Raw genomic sequence first — 17,038 nt, 5'->3', positions numbered from 1 at the left:
ATACTGCATAAACAGGGGAGGGGCAGAGAGACGATCCCAAGCAGACTCCTTGATGTGAACACAGAGCTCAAGGTGGGGTTCAGTCCCACAAACCATGTGAGATCATGACCTAAGCCAAAATCAAGAGTTGGAAACTTAACCGACTGAGCCACCCAGAGGCCCCTTAGACATTTTTTAACAGAATTATTTAAAAGTTGAAAAAATCAGGGGCGCCTGGGTGGTTCAGTTGGTTAAGTGTCTGACTTGACCTTAGGTCATGGTCTCAAGGCTTGTGAGTTTGAGCGCCACATCGGGCTCTGTGCTGACAGCTCAAAGCCTGGAGCCTGCTTCGGATTCTGTGTCTCCTTCTCTCTCTGCCCCTCCCCGACTTGTGCTCTGTCTCTCTATATCAAAAATAAATGTTAAAAAAAAAGTTTGGGGCGCCTGGGTGGCTCAGTCGGTTGAGCGGCCGACTTCGGCTCAGGTCATGATCTCACGGTCCGTGAGTTCAAGCCCTGCGTCGGGCTCTGTGCTGACAGCTCGGAGCCTGGAGCCTGTTTCAGATTCTGTGTCTCCCTCCCTCTGACCCTCCCCCGTTCATGCTCTGTCTCTGTCTCAAAAATAAATAAACGTTAAAAAAATTATTTAAAAAAAAATGTTTTAAGTTGCAAAAATCATGACACTTCACCCCCAAACACCATAACATTAATCTCTTAAGAAAATTTCCTACAATACCCTGCCACATAACCACGATGCTACATTCACACCTAAGAAAATTAACGTTGATTCCTTAATATCTTCTAATCTCCAATCTATGTTCATGTGCCTCCGGTTGTCCCAAAAATGTCTTCTGTAGCTTTAAAAAATTTTTTCTTGGAGCGCCTGTGTAGCTCAGACGGTTGAGTGTCTGACTCTTGATTTCTGCTTGGGTCATGATCCCAGGGTCATGGGATCGAGCCCCCCATCAGGCTTTGCACTGAAGTGGAGCCGGAACGTGGAGCCTGTTTGGATTCTCTCTCTCTCTCTCTCTCTCTCTCTCTCTCTCTCTCTCTCTTTCCCTCTGCCCCTCTTCCCAACTCACACACTCTCTGTAAAATTTTTAAAAAATGTTTTTTTCCTTTAAATCCAGGGTCCAGTGAAATTTTACATATTGCATTTTTTTTGTTTTTTAAAAAAGTATTTATTTACTTTTGAGAAAGCACAAGTGGGGGAAGCGCAGAGAGAGGGGGACAGAAGATCCAAAGCAGGTTCTACACTGACAGGCTGACAACAGTGAGCCCAATGTGGGGTTCAAACTCATGAACCGCAAGATCATGACCTGAACTGAAGTTGGACACTCAACCAACTGAGCCGCCCAGATGCCCCTACATATTGAATTTGGTTGCTTTGTCTCTTCAGGTTCTTCACTCTAGAAAAGGACCTTTTTTTTAAATGGCGTTGACTGTTTTGAAGCCAGTTGCCATGAGGAACTGCCCACAGCATGGATATTCTTCATTTGATTTTAAATTTCTTATCATCTCTTACCAGGAGGGAGGAGGGCAAAGGGGTCACCCTTCAGAATGCAGGGTCCTAAATGTTTTTCAGATTAAAGATTTGGGCTGAAACTCGGAGTTGGCCGGAACACGGCCATTTCTTACGGGGTTTTGCAGCTTGTTGGAAGGGTGCTACAGATCACCATTCCTGAGAAGAGCAGATCAGCCTGGACCAAGTGCCCAGGCAGGGTGCCTCCTCATGGGTGCAGTGGGAGAGGAGACTGAAACAGCCCAGGGGTCTTTTGCTCCTAGACCCTGACCTGCCCTTGAGAGAAAAAAGCGTTTTGACCCTGGAGCCTGAAAAGAGCTGGACATTCCACCCCAGGGACATGACAAGACCTGCCTTGGGCCCTGGGTAGTCGGTGCAGCTGAGGGATCCTTGCCCAAGGTCAAGGGCTGACCGTTCTGACTTCATTTGATGACATTGATATCAGGTGACCAGGATGGCCAGGCCAATCTGACAGAGGGTGATGTTTATAAAAGGCCCTTCACCCAGAGACAGAAGCTCCGTGCCAGACTCCATAACCCTGCTGATCTCAAGCACCTGCCTCTACAGGTACCTTTCTTGGGCTCATTTCTCAGTTCCTGGGAAATATCTTGGGAATGAATGGAGAGGAATAGACCCTGAGTTAGGTGTAGGAGGCCTGAGTTCTGGTCCACCCTGACCAGTTCCAGACCTCAGTTTCCACTTATTTATTTATTTATCTTTAGAGAGAGAGAGAGAGTGGGGGAGAGGTACAGAGGAAGAGAGAGAGAGAGAGAGAGAGAGAGAGAATCCAAAGCAGACTCCATTCTCAGTGTGGAGTCCAACACGGGGCTCAATCCCACGACCCTGGGATCATGAGCTGAGCTGAAATCAAGAGTTGGAAGCTTAACCAACTGAGCCACCCAAAAGCCCCTCTCCATTTTTATTTTTAAATTTTCTTTCTGTCTCCATTTTTAAATTAGCAACTTGGACTGGGCCATCTCTGATTAGAATGGAGAGATGGGGAGGGGTCCCCACCTGGCACGAGGGCAGCCCTGGCTGTGGCTTGGTTGCAGCCCAATCTCAGTCTCCAAGACTGTGAGAGGGTGGGGACTCATCCTCAGAGGAAGGACTCTCCTTGATCTGGTAAAGAATGCCCCAGGGGAGGAAGCATCACCAGTCATTTGCATGAGCCCTGGGACCCTGGCCCCCTCAGTGTTTGTTGCTGGGTGGGAGCTGTTCCCCTTTCCCTGGGTAGGAGGAGGTATTGGCAGGAAGTCAGCATCGGCAGGGACCCTTTGGCATAATGTCCAGCATAACCTTGAACTGGGGGCTGGCAAGGGTGCTTCCCTGTTTTGAAGTCGTCAATTGCCTCCACTCCAGCCTCAGAATTGGAAATTGAGGTGATGGGCAGATGGGAGCATCAGGGGTAAGAGTTCAGACACTTAGGTTGGGAATTTTGAGTCTCCTTTCCAGGCCTCAGATTCGGTGATGCTCTAAGAGTGAGCTCTTGGGACACGGGACCTACGGTGGATACACTTAAGTCTTTCTGGCATCTAGCTAGGAGCCAAGTACCAATCATGTGCCAGTGTTTATTGACTGAGTGAGTGAATGAACGAGTGAATGGCTCCATCTTGATGCTCAACCTGGCGCCTCCTTCTTCCCCAGTAGTTGATACAGATGGCAATATCCCCAATGGCCACAGAGCTTCTCCTGGCCTCCTTTGTCTTCTGCCTGGTGTTCTGGGTGGTCAGGGCCTGGCAGCCTCGGGTTCCCAAAGGCCTGAAGAGTCCACCAGGGCCCTGGGGCTGGCCTCTGCTCGGGCACATGCTGACCTTGCGGAAGAACCCACATCTGGTGCTGGCAAGGCTGAGCCAGCGTTACGGGGACGTGCTGCAAATCCGCATTGGCTCCACACCCGTGCTGGTGCTCAGCGGCCTGGACACCATCCGGCAGGCCCTGGTGCAGCAGGGTGATGACTTCAAGGGCCGGCCCGACCTCTACACCTTCAGTCTGGTCACTGATGGCCACAGCATGACCTTCAGCCCAGACTCTGGACCGGTGTGGGCCGCCCGCAAGCGCCTGGCCCAGAACGCTCTCAACACCTTCTCCATTGCCTCAGACCCGGCTTCTGCATCCTCCTGCTACCTGGAAGACCACGTGAGCAAGGAGGCCGAGGCCCTCCTCAGCAGGTTGCAGGAACAGATGGCAGAGGTCGGGAGCTTCGATCCCCATAGCCAAGTGGTGCTGTCAGTGGCCAATGTCATTGGTGCCATGTGCTTTAGGCAGCACTTTCCTCAGGACAGTGAGGAGAAGCTCAGCCTCATACACAGCAGCAATATATTCGTGGAGAATGCGTCCTTTGGGAACCCTGTGGACTTCTTCCCCATCCTTCAATATATCCCCATCCCTGGCCTGCAGAGATTCAAGGCCTTCAACCAGAAGTTGGTACAGTTCCTGCAGAAAATTATCCAGGAGCACTACCAGGACTTTGACGAGGTGAGCCCAGGGTTTTGGAGCTGCAGGGCCTGGGTGCCGTCCCTCTCACTCAGCTTCAAGGTACACACGCGGCTGATATGCTGCTGCCAAGGCCTAGGAAGGCTCTGGAACACCCTGGACTAGCTGTGGGACCTGGAAACAATCCCTTTCCCTCTCTGGCCTCAGTTTCCTCATCCCTCCTGCCTCTCTTTCAGGGTGGCTTGAAGCCCCAGAGATATTTGGCTGTGAATGGGCCCCTGGCAGAGTCCTGCAATGTGGGGGGTTGTTGTCTTAAGAAGGCTTTTGTTCTGCAGGAATCTGAACGCTGACAGAGGCTAATCCCCAGCTCAGGTGGCACTTTGCTTCCCAGTACTCACCCCAGCCTCCTCCTTGGAAACTGGACCCTTGGGGTTATTGGGAGGAAGGGTCCCCAGGGCTGCCACCAGCTCCCACTGTAAGCCCAGCTTACTGCCTAGAGGCCGGGGGAGGAGGTGCCATGTGGGATGGGGCAAGGTTCAGTGGTTGGCCCTGGAAATGCCAGGGTTGTCCCTACGCTTGTGTCCTCACAGAACAACATCCAGGACATCGCAGGCGCCCTGTTGAAGCACTGTAAGAAGGGCTCCAGAGCTAATGGTGGCCGCATCCCTCACGAGAAGATTGTCAGCCTTATCAACGACATTTTTGGGGCTGGTAGGAGTCAGACCCTTGCTCCTCCATCCATCACTGCCTGCTGTCCACCCACAGACTTGTTCAGCCCCTGAGTCCATCAGATAACTTGCCAACCACATACCAGATGGGTGCAGGACACGCAGACACCTGGCCCATGTTCAGGGTCTGAGTCCAGGCCATGCCAACAACTGTCAGTGGAAATTCAACCAAACCCCTCTCTGCCTCTGGGCCTCAGTTTCCCTACCTGAATAATAAAGGGTTCTCTAGCCTGGAAGTCTGGGCCCCTGTAATTCCAGAAACGAATTCTAAAACCAGTGACCAAATTTGCGGTGAGAAGATCTGTCTCTGCCCTCAGAAAACTCATGGAGGGGGTGGAGAAGGTAGGGGGGAAGAAGGCAGAGAAAGCAATGCTTGGTACATTCATGCTGGGTGTTTGGGGAATGCCGGTTTCTTGTTCTTGGCTTTCTTACTTCCTTACCTTGCACCATGCTGCCCAGGATTTGACACTGTCACAGCAGCCATCTCCTGGAGCCTTATGTACCTTGTGAGAAATCCTGAGACACAGAGAAAGATCCAGGAGGAGCTGGGTACGTGGCAGAGATGCATTGGCTGAGAGAAGCCTTGGGATCCCCAGATGATTTGTTCGATCTACACGTGGCCGTTATGGGCCTAACAGGGGATGTAACAGGGGACATAATAGGGGACGCAGATGCTATGGAGCAATCAGGACGGCCCTAAGCCCTGTTTTGTCTTCCGTGTTCTACAGACACAGTGGTTGGCAGGGCACGGTGGCCCCGGTTGTCTGACAGACTCCAGCTGCCCTACCTGGAGGCCTCCATCTTGGAGGTCTTCCGACACTCCTCCTTCATCCCCTTCACTGTCCCCCACAGGTAAGATCTGTTTATTCTGCCCTGCCGCCTTTGAAGTCCTCACCATGTCTCTTCTTCCCATCTTCTCAGCCCTGGCCCTGGCTCAGATCTCGGCATCTCATTTCTGGCCATGTCACCAGTTCCTCACAGACCCTCAGCCTCTAGTCTGTCCCCCAGCCAGTCCAAGCCGGATCAAACTACCCCACTTTCAGGAGAAAGTCACATTCTTGACCTCAGCTCTCACTCACCTCTGCTCACATTCCCTCCCTGCAAGTCCTCTCAGCCCAGCCAGGCTGGCCTCACTGTACCTCACCAGCACAATGAAGCCAACCTCCAATCCTGCTGATGCTGGACCTTCTGCCGGGAATGCCATCTACCCTCTTCTCTGGCTACCAGAATCCTGTGCTTGCCCCAGGTCCATCCTGACACAAACTTCCCCTTCGCTAGCAGGCTTTCTTGACTCAACTGGCTGGCACAGATTCATTCTCTGATATCTTGCAGAACTTTCAGCCGTTTGTCTTTGATAATGTCCTGGGATTTTTCACAATGTCAAGAGAGTTAGTGAACATTTACTTCTACCCATATATTGGTCTAGTCATTCCTGGAGCAAGAGGTCTGACTCCTCAGCCAAGCTGGGAACTCCCACAGGGCTGGCCCAGACTGCCTTCTTCTTGGCTCCAGAGGATGGCCAAGTGCACAGCCAGATGCACAAAAAAGTTTAGTAAACACTTGCTCGGCTGAAGGTGAAAAACAGGCGCTGAGGAAGGGGAAGGATAACTTCACCGCTTCCCTGCACCCGACATTCCCTCCCAGTGTGGGGTATGGAGACTGTGGCGAGCAAGCTATTGGGCTGGGGCGGAAGTAGGAGAGAATAGTTCCCAAAGACATGCCCCAGTTTTCCTGCCCTGAGCCTGTCTGCCCCCTCTTCCTTCCTCAGCACAACGAGGGACACGACACTGAATGGCTTCTACATCCCAGAGAAACACCTTGTCTTCATAAACCAGTGGCAGGTCAATCATGACCAGTGAGTATACATCTCCCACTAAAAGATACGTGAGGCTCAGCAGTCAGGAAGGCTGTCTGTCTCCCTGGGAACTGGTTATATAATAGAGGAATGGGGCCTTGATTGCTATACATAGTCTGTTCTAAGTAACAGACTTTAGGTCCATGTTTCTCAAACTATAGTGCACATAGGAAATGACCAGCAGGTTGGTTAGATTAGGGTGCCTCATCCCCCAAGATTCCACTTTGGTAGGTAAAATGAAGTACCTCAGGTGATTCTGATGGCAATGGCCTGGTGACCTCTCTTTAGAAAATCCCACTCTAGCCTGTAGGTAGGGGGACCATATAATTTACCATCTAAACGGGGGGGGGCGCTCCTGAGTGTGAAAAGGGATACTGCCAACAATTCCTCCAAAGCAATAAGCATAAACCAGGATGTACTGTTGATTCCCCTTATATATTGAGTAGGATGGAGACAACATTTTCCTTCTTTTAATTTCTTGTAATTGAAGCATTATTTCTTTAAAATAACAAACTAATATTAAAAAGCACCATTTGCAAGGCCAATCATTTTAGAGAGAGATTTGTAAAAGAAATGAGCATCAAAATACGGTTTGGCCGCTTTCTCCACTCTCTTCTCATTACTTTCAACCTATTCTAACACTTGTACCATCAACAGAAGTCTCCCCCAGGTCTTTCCTCCCAGGGTCTCCCCCACCCAGAAATCCCATCTCCTCTGTTCCTCTTGCAGAAAGGTGTGGGGAGATCCATTTGAGTTCCGGCCAGAACGATTCCTCACTGCTGATGGCACTGCCATCAACAAGATCTTAAGTGAGAAGGTGATGATCTTTGGCCTGGGCAAGCGCCGGTGTATAGGGGAGGTCCTGGCCAAGTGGGAGGTCTTCCTCTTCCTAGCCATCTTGCTGCAGCAGCTGGAGTTCAGCGTGCCAGCGGGTGTGAAAGTAGACCTAACTCCCATCTATGGACTGATCATGAGGCACGTCCGTTGTGAGCACATCCAGGCCCGGCCACGTTTCTCCATCAAGTGAAGACACCAGCATGCCAAGGCAGAGGGAGGGGTGAGGATCACCCATGGGTCCCCAAGCCCTTGTTTTTTGCCTTTTTCTTAAATGAAAGCTTTATTGAGGTATAATATACATACCATACAATTCACTTTCTTAAAAGTAGACAATCCAATGGCTTTTAGTATATTCACAGATCTCAGGGCGTTCCTGGATCCAGTTTCAACATGGGGGGTCCCCACACATCCAACACCAAGCAATTCTTGGACACCAACAGGGTGTCCAAGAATTCAACTCAATTCTAACACTGTCTACCCAGAGATAGCATTACACTTCACAGGTTAAGGGCTCAATCCTACAGGACTGCCCCCCACCCCCCACTCCTGACTTTAGTTGCTAGTCACAAGCCCCAGGCTGCTACTTGTGCTTCTGACCAACCAGCTTCAGACTGGGGGTTCCAATGACCTCCCCCTCCTTAGGTTCTTTAATTTGCTAGAGTGGCCCACAGAACTCAGGGAGACACTTACTTATGTTTACCAGTTTATTAAAAGATATGATGAGGGGCGCCTGGGTGGCGCAGTCGGTTAAGCGTCCGACTTCAGCCAGGTCACGATCTCGCGGTCCGTGAGTTCGAGCCCCGCGTCGGGCTCTGGGCTGATGGCTTGGAGCCTGGAGCCTGTTTCCGATTCTGTGTCTGCCTCTCTCTCTGCCCCTCCCCCGTTCATGCTCTGTCTCTCTCTGTCCCAAAAATAAATAAACGTTGAAAAAAAAAAAAAAAAAAAGATATGATGAAAGATAGGAATCAGCAGCCAGACAAAGAGATATACAGGGCAAGGTCTGGGGAAGGGGTATAGAACTTCCATGCCCTCTCCAGGCACATCATTCTCCCCAATCTCTGGGTGTTCACCAACATGGAAGCTTTTGATCCCAGTCCTTTTGGGATTTTATGGAAGTTTCATTGCATACTCAGGACTGACTAAGTCCTTGACCACTGTCTCATTGAACCATCAGCCCCTTTCCCCTCCCCAGAGATCAGGGAGTGAGACTGATCCAACACTCTAATCACATGGTTGGACCTCCTGGAAACCATCTCCCAAAGTTACCTTCATGAATGCAACAAAAGATGGAGTGCCTGGGTAGCTCAGTCGGCTCAGGTCACGATCCCAGGGTTGAGCCCACACTGAGCACGGAGCCTGCTTAAGATTCTCCCTCTCTTGGGGCGCCTGGGTGGCGCAGTCGGTTAAGCGTCCGACTTCAGCCAGGTCACGATCTCGCGGTCCGTGAGTTCGAGCCCCGCGTTGGGCTCTGGGCTGATGGCTCAGAGCCTGGAGCCTGTTTCCGATTCTGTGTCTCCCTCTCTCTCTGCCCCTCCCCCGTTCATGCTCTGTCTCTCTCTGTCCCAAAAATAAATAAACGTTGAAAAAAAAAATTAAAAAAAAAAAGATTCTCCCTCTCTCTCTCTCTCTCTCTGCCCCTCTCCCCTACTCACTCACTCTCTCTAAAATACATATATACTGGGGCGCCTGGGTGGCGCAGTCGGTTAAGCGTCCGACTTCAGCCAGGTCACGATCTCACGGTCCGTGAGTTCGAGCCCCGCGTCGGGCTCTGGGCTGATGGCTCAGAGCCTGGAGCCTGTTTCCGATGCTGTGTCTCCCTCTCTCTCTGCCCCTCCCCCGTTCATGCTCTGTATCTCTCTGTCCCAAAAATAAATAAACGTTGAAAAAAAAATATATAAAATACATATATACTTTTTATATATATTAAATATATATTAATATATATTATATATAATAATAATATATATATACATTTAATATATACATATATATAAACAAAAGACACCTTCATCACTCTCAACACTTAGGAAATTCCAAGGGTTTGAGAAGCTGTGAGCCAGGATCTGTGGACAAAGACCAAATATATATGAGAAATATGTTTGGTCATTCATATGACCAACATCTATTTCTCATAAACCACAAATTGCAACAGAGTTGTACTACCATACCATAATCAATTTTAGAAACTTCTTATTGACTGGAAAAGAAAGCTCATACCCACTGGCAGTCACTCCCCATTTTCCCCAACCCTCCTCCGAGTCCCACCAGTTCTAGGCAAATACTAATCTACTTTCTGTCTCTATAGATTTTCCTACTTTGCACATTTCATATAAATGCAATTATACAACAAGAGGTCTTTTGTGACTTTTGTGACAAGTGGTCTTTTGTGACTGGCTTCTTCACTTTACTATGCATTACTAGTGTAATGTTTTCAAGGTTCATCCATGTTATAGCATGTATCAGTATCAAATGTCTTGAGTACTATGAGTAGGCCCAGGTTTGTTTCCTCCATCATTGAGGGTACATTGTTCACTGCTCTCTTCTCTCCTTTCCTGTTTGACCCAAGTCTTTGAACACTTGAAGGGAATATGAAGGAAGGGACCCAGGTTTGTGGACCAAACCCAGATGGCTGAATGGGGGGAACTTCATGTCCCATCCTCAAAACATCTGACTTCTCACAAGACCTTCATTTGTTCATCTACAGCTAGGGGAGGACAAGTTCCCCAGAAGTCCTCAGGTTATCTGCAAGAGCCCAGGTCTCATCAAAGGGAATTATCAAAGAGTAAAAACATAAGCCATAGAATGGGAAAAAAGATTTGCAAATCACATTTGCAAATCATATATCTGATAAGGGATTAATATCCAGAATACACAAGGAAATCCTACAAATCAACAAGAAAACAAACAACCCAATTTAAAAATGGGAGAAAGACTGGAATAAAGGTCTCTAAAGCAAACATGCAAATGAACAATAGGTACATGAAAAGATGCTGAACATCATTAATTATTACAGAAATGCAAATCAAAGCCACAGTGAGATACCACTTCATACATACTAGAAGGGCTATAATAATGATTTTTAAAAACCTAGATGGTTATAAAAATAATTTGTTATATAAATATAAATGGTCATTCCATTGTAACCATAAAGCAAAACCCTATGGTAGATACACAAAAGATAAAGAGAAAGGAATCTAAACACTCCACAACCAGATGCACACACATACAACATACATTTTTTATAAGTAAAAAAAAAAAATACAGAAAATGAGTAATTGTGGTAAGTACTACAAACAAGACTGTCCACTCACTGTTAGCTGTGTTAATACCTATAAATGGATAAATAATTGAAAGGAACTTCACATGGTAGGCATTTTTGTTGCAATTTATCTAGTATCAGATGTGGTACTGGTCTCACACTGTTTAATTTTGTTAATATATAAATTCTGCCAGTAATATATCTTGGTCCAAATCTGTAATGATAGAATATAGAGTTTGGAGAGTAGCAGACATTCGAATGTTTGTCCACAAGTACATTAGTAAGACCAGACAATAGAAAGGTACAGGCTGGGGCACCTCAATGGCTCAGTAGGTTAAGTGTCCAACTTCAGCTCATGCTGTGACCTCCCAGTTCACGAGTTCCAGCCCCATGTCAAGCTCTAGGCTGATAGCTCAGAGCCTGGAGCCTGCTTCAGATTCTGCATCTCCCTCTTTTTCTGCCCCTTCCCTGCTCACACTCTGTCTCTCTCTGTCTCTCAAAAGTAAATTTAAAAAAACATTTAAAAAAAGAAAGGTACAGGCCAATTTCTTTTCATACAATCTAGTTTAATGGGGGTATTGAGCCCTTAAAATGTGGCTAATCCAAATTGATATGTGCTGTCAGTGTAAGATACACTCAAGATTTTGAAGATGTACAAAAAATGTAAAATATCTCAATTTTGTATATTGGTGAAATTATATTTTTGGTGTAGCGTGTTAAATAAAATGTTATATTCAAAATTAAAACAAAAACAAAAACAAAAGGGGCACCAGTAGAACATCCAACTCTTGATCTCAGGTCTTAATCTCAGGATTGTGAGTTCAAGCCCCATGTTAGGTGTGGAACCTATTTAAAAACAAAACAAAAACAAAAATAAATACACCACTACAGAAAATAATCAAATCACAAAGGAAGAGAGCAAAAGAAGAAGAGGAGCAGGAGAAATACAAAAGAGACACAAAACAATTAACAAAATGGCAATCACTACATATCAATAATTATTTTAAATGTAAATGGACTAAATTCTCCTATCAAAAAACATAGAGTGGATGAACAGATTAAAAAAAAAAACAATAACTATCTATATGCTGCCTCCAAGAAACTCATTTCAGATGTAAGGACACACAGACTGAAAGTGAAGGGATGAAAAAAAGATATTCCATACAAATGGAAACCAAAAGAAAGTTGGGATCACATCAGACAAAAAAGAGCTTAAAACAAAGACCATAATGAGACAAAGAAGGTCATTACATAATGATAAAGAAGTCAATCCGACAAAAGGATATGACACTTGTAAATATTTATGCAGCCAACATAGAGACCCCTAAATATATAAATACTAACAGACCTAAAGAGAAAAATAGACAGTAATACAATACTAGGGGACTTTAATTTTTTTTAAATGTTTTATTTATTTTTAAGAAAGAGAGAGAGGCAGAGAGAGACAGAGCACAAGCAGGGGAGGAGCAGAGAGAGAGGGAGACACAGAACTCGAAGCAGGCTCCAGGTTCTGTGCTGACAGCACGTGGGGCTCAAACTCAGGAACCATGAGATCATGACCTGAGCTGAAGTTGGACACTTAACCGACTGAGCCACCCAGGCACTCCTACCACAATTTTTCTAAAAAGCAAGTAACACAATGAAATATTGCGTGCAGTAAAAAGAAATAAGCTACCAAAGTGACAAAAAGACAGGGAGGAAGCTTAAATGCCTATCACTAAGAGAGAGAAGCAAATCTGAAAAGGTGACCTACTTTATGATTCCAATTGTATGATATCCTGGGAAAGGAAAAATGGTGGAGACAGAGAAAAGATCCGTGGTTTCCAGGAGTTTAGGGATGAGGTGTGGGGGTGGGGGAGAGATGAACAGGTAGAACACAGCACTTTTAGGGCAGTGAAGCTATTCCATGTGATACTATGATGGCGGATACATGGCATTATACATTTGTCAAAACTCACAGAATGTACAACATAAAGTGAATCCTAATGTAAACTATGGACTTTAGTTAATAATAAGAATCAATACTGGTTCATTAATTGCAAAATATGTGCCTACTCATGCAAGATGTTAATAATAGGGAAACTGGAAGCAGGGCAAGCAGGTATGTGGGAACTCTCCATGCTTTCTGCTCATTTTCTAAACCTAAAACTGCTTTAATCAATTAATTAATTAATTAAAGCCTATCTGGGGCGCGCCTGGGTGGCTCAATTGGTTGGGCTTCCAACCTTGATTTCAGCTCAGGTCATGATCCCAGGCTTATCCCAGATTGAGCCCTGCGTTGGGCTCAGTGCAGAGCATGGAGCCTGGTTAAGATTCTCTCTCTCTCTCTCTCTCTCTCTCTCTCTCTCTTTCTCTCTCTCTCTCTCTCTCCTCTCTCTCGGCGCCTGGCTGGCTCGGTCGGTTAAGCGTCCGACTTTGGCTCAGGTCATAATCTCATGGTTTGTGAGTTCAAGCCCCGTGGCTGGCTCTGTGCTGACAGCTCAGAGCCTGGAGCCTGCTCCAGATTCTGTCTCCCCCTCTCTCTCCCCTCCCCTACTCATGTTCTGTCTTTCTCTCTCAAAAATAAACATTTAAAGAAAAAAAAAAGATTCTCTGCCCCTCTCAGCTCTCTCTCTGAAATAAAAAAATGAAAGTTTATCAATTAAAAAAAGACAACACAATAATATATTGCCAGAACATTAAACAAAGGTCCAGGCCTTTCCATCTCTCCACATAGCTCTGGGGGTGGAGCCCCCATTTTCCACTCCGGTGCCCCCTGATTTCACCACCAGTGTTTCCACCTGCAGAATGGAGGCAGCGTTGGATTAGTTGATCTCATAAGAGCCCTAGGTTCTAAGTGTATAAGAAGTTTGCTTTGTTCTTTACAAAAAGAGAAAGCTGTTGATCATCTCTTATCCCCTCCCCATTGAAAAACAGAAACAGGAAACTAGGGGATGCTGAGATTTGGGCTTCCCCCCTTCCCCCACACACCTGAATGGCCACCTGACTCTTTAATGCCCCTCTGGCCCCAGGCTCTTTCCAGGGACACGCCTTTATGCCTGAAGGGACCAACTGACTCCAGAGTACCCACCCAGGTGTGAGTGGGATGGAAGAGAGAAAATCATGGAGGAATCCTCAGGGCGGGCCCTTGAAGGAGGTCGGACACAGAAAGAATGGCTGTGCCCCTCCAGCTATTATGACCCCCTGCTTTCTGGAATAAACTCAGCCTCATCTGTCCTACAAATTACAATTCTCCGAGATGAGACGAAATGAAAATGAGCCAGACCTTCATTTCTGAAGTGTTCATCCAATGGCACAACGGCCCCCAACGTTCTGGAAACAATTGTGGTCATCTGTAGCTTTGAAAAGGTTAATACATTTTAAGAAGGAAAATCAGCTGGAGTCTGTGCTAAAAGCCTGAAGGGAGGATGCACCCCACCTGGGTTCCAGCCAACTGTGCCCACACCTGTCCTCAAACCTAAAGCAAACTCTCCAAGGAACCTCCATCTGAGAGAAAACTCAGTTCACCTATCAGATGGAAGAGGCACAGCTCTGCCCTAGGGAACACCAGCCTGAGGAGGACTACAAAGTCCTGCCCTGGGGACTTGAGACTTTTCTGGACATCCCAAACTGAGGGGAGAAGACACAGCCCTGGGGGGGGGGCAGGGGTGGGGGGGGCGCTCCACTCTGAGGGGGAAATGAGCCTGCCCTGAGAGTCCAGGTCTGAGGATGGGGGTGGAGCCCAGCCCTGGAATCTCAAGAAGCATGGCTTTGTCTGAAGAAGGAAACATTGCCTTGTTCTGGGAGCCCCAGTCTGAGGGGAACATGGTCCAATCCTTCAGATCCTCTCCCTCGTGGAAAACTCCATGGATGCACCCTTGTGGCACACATGAAGACCCCATCAAGCAACAAACAGTGCCATACTTTGCCAATCTGAGACTCCAGCCAGGTCCCAGCTGACTTTCAGGTTCACAGGTCACTCAGCGGTCACCACCCTGTCCTGCTCCCTGTGGTCAGGAGTTGGCCTGAGCTTCTCACGCATGCCTGGCCAATCTTTAACTCACCCAGGCTGGCCTAGGGCTCACCTCTGGCCAGAGCCAAAGTTGGAGGAATTAGACATAGAGACTCCACAACCCCTCACCCCTGCTAATCATCCCTGCCCCCCACAGCAGGCTGGAGGCCGATTGGAACAGTCATGTCCTGCCCCTTCCTGGGCAGGTGTGGGACACACATCACCGCAGGGTGTTCTCTCAACCCTAGGAGGTAGGCACCATTATACCCTGCTTGGAGACAAGGAGTCCACGCCTGGGAAAGCATGTGCTGGAACCGGTGGGGGAGGAACTCAGGGCTGTGTCACCTGTGCAGAGCCTCTTTCCCTGCCTGCTCCTCCCCCCCCCCCCCCCCCCCACTTAGCCAGGACTGTCTGGCTGGAACAGGGTGGCTCTCGAAATGCAGTTTGATCAGTGAACCCCGTGGAGAGTTGGAAAGGGCACTCAGTGGGACGGTTGGGAGCCCTGAGCTCAGGTTCCAGGTGTGGGTGACCTTGGGCACGTCCCTCCCCATCTCTGGGCCTCAGACCCCTGTCTTCAACCACCTCTGATGTCTTCTCCAGCACCGTAAACCTGAAGCCAGGGCCAAGAACAATATCCCTGCTCTGCCAGCCTCACTTCAGGCTGTGGGCAAAATCCCATGAGGCTCCGGCACACCTGGAGGGGCAGTGCACAGGGGAGGGCTAATTCTGGTGAACACAGTGGGAACACCGCCTCTGCCTCAGGGGGAAAATGAAATGACTCCTCGGCCTCCCAGCATGTCCAGTCAGATCCCCAACTCCTTTTATCTCAAGTATCATCCACCTACTAGGTCTTAGTTCATGTTCTTGGAGAGGAATGTGATGGGCTCAAGCCATCTTTTCCACCGAGGCCTTATGGGTGAGAGGTCACAGGTTAGCCAGTGACTGGGTCACCTTGGAGCAATTGCTCACGTCTGATCCAAGTGGTCACAGCACGCTGGAGAGACGATGGCACAAGAACTCCCATCTGTCACTTTCCTGCCTGGCCCACCCCTCCTCACACCCTCAGTGCAGAACAACCATATTCTCCTTGATACTCCAAGACTGGGCCTTCTGATTAGGAAAGGAGAAGGACCATCCCTGTTCTTACTCCAAGGCAGCTCAACCCATCTCTGAAGGGGCTATAGTGATGCTGAGCCAGGTGGTCCTACCTTGATCCTTTTGTCAGCAGGGTGACCTCTCTCCCAGGATCCCCTCCGTCCCGATGCAAATGAACCCAGATCTGCCCAGATAAGTCTCAGTCCTAAGGCAACTTGCTCCCCAAGGAAAGATTTTCCAGTTGACAAAGAAATCTGAGGGACAGGGCACACTGAAACCAGGGTGGTGGGTGCGCGTCTGGGAAACCAAGCAGAGGCTAGATTTTCCTACTCCAAAGTTTATCTGGCTCAGAAAGTCAGTCCCTGAGTCTGTCCTCTGCCTCATCCTTGCTATTGGCTCTTGTGCCCGAGAGGGGGCTGCCAGCAGAGTTCATCACACCCTCACCTGAGTGCCCCACCTTGCAATGATGCCCTCCCTCAAAATTAGCCCCCAAGCCCCTGCACTTTTGTTATGCCTCTACCATGACATAACACCAGGTTCGCAGGGTCCCCCCGGAGTTGGGGCCAAAATTCAAAGATGTGCAAGGGTAGGAGAACTTTGGGGGAAGGAGACTGCCCTGTGCAAAGCCCTCACCTTGCACTAACGAGGGGGGCCATCTCTGGTCCTCTCTGAGGCCACCTGCACTCTCCCTGGGGGCCCTGGGGGCCAGCAGATTTCTCTGGTTTTAGAAGGATAACACAGTGATACTCGATACGTTTCCCCACACTGCCCCTTCATGTCTGCACCTCCCACTTCCTTCTGGGCAGGTAATTGACGATGGGAGTCCAATCCCCAGCAGGGCCTGGGAAAGGGAAAGGAGATAAGGCAGGAGGCTGGCTCACAAGGAGAGGTCCAAATCCCAGCTCACCCCTGGGCCAGTTGTATAACCTTTCTGAGTGTAGCTTTTCCCATGGTGCGACTGGGGATGACAATCCTACCCCACAGGGCTGCTGGGAGGCTTGATGAGATACAGTGGGTAAAGTGCCAGGTATTATTTAGGTCAATGCTCAGCACACACACACACACACACACACACACCAGGAATGCTGGGAAGTGAGGTCTCGGGGCAAGACCAAAACCATGACACGCATGCTGCATTTGCAGCTGTGCGTATGCCAGGCACACGTGTGAGCCAGCGTTCCCGGGACCCTACACCCTCTCACTGGGGTCTTGCCAGGGTCTGGGCTCAGCCCACTTCCTTCCATTGCTCCCCCCCCTCCCCGCCCAGAAGCTGGGAAGGGCTGGGGGTGCTGGCGTGCCAGGGAACAATAGGCCCCCAACCCCTTCCGGCCCATTGCGTG

At 48.6% G+C, this 17,038-nt stretch overlaps 1 protein-coding gene across 1 annotated transcript; it reads left to right on the top strand.

Annotated features, from left to right (window-relative positions):
- The first annotated feature begins 2,022 nt into the window (after positions 1 to 2,022).
- LOC124508017 (cytochrome P450 1A2) lies at positions 2,023 to 7,543 on the top strand. Its single transcript, XM_047074408.1, has 7 exons — positions 2,023 to 2,067; positions 3,148 to 3,975; positions 4,524 to 4,644; positions 5,121 to 5,210; positions 5,390 to 5,513; positions 6,430 to 6,516; positions 7,246 to 7,543. Exons 2-7 carry the CDS (start codon positions 3,157 to 3,159, stop codon positions 7,541 to 7,543), a joined length of 1,539 nt encoding a protein of 512 aa, XP_046930364.1. The 5' UTR covers positions 2,023 to 2,067; positions 3,148 to 3,156.
- The last annotated feature ends 9,495 nt before the right edge of the window (positions 7,544 to 17,038 follow it).

Source organism: Lynx rufus, unplaced genomic scaffold (assembly GCF_022079265.1).
Source record: "Lynx rufus isolate CCGP_SWC_20201006 ecotype Redwood Valley unplaced genomic scaffold, mLynRuf1.p SCAF_13, whole genome shotgun sequence".
In the NCBI taxonomy this organism is placed as follows: Eukaryota; Metazoa; Chordata; class Mammalia; order Carnivora; family Felidae; genus Lynx; species Lynx rufus.
The sequence above is the reverse complement of the archived record's forward strand: the minus strand, read 5'-3'. Positions and strand labels throughout refer to the sequence as shown.

What these genes read in the sequence shown, in the direction of transcription:
- LOC124508017 (XM_047074408.1), top strand. Translation starts at nt 3,157, where the DNA reads ATGGCAATATCCCCAATGGCCACAGAGCTTCTCCTGGCCTCCTTTGTC. An exon ending in CAACGACATTTTTGGGGCTG is followed by an intron (nt 4,645 to 5,120) that starts GTAGGAGTCAGA and finishes CATGCTGCCCAG; the next exon opens with GATTTGACACTGTCACAGCA. An exon ending in CCCTTCACTGTCCCCCACAG is followed by an intron (nt 5,514 to 6,429) that starts GTAAGATCTGTT and finishes TTCCTTCCTCAG; the next exon opens with CACAACGAGGGACACGACAC.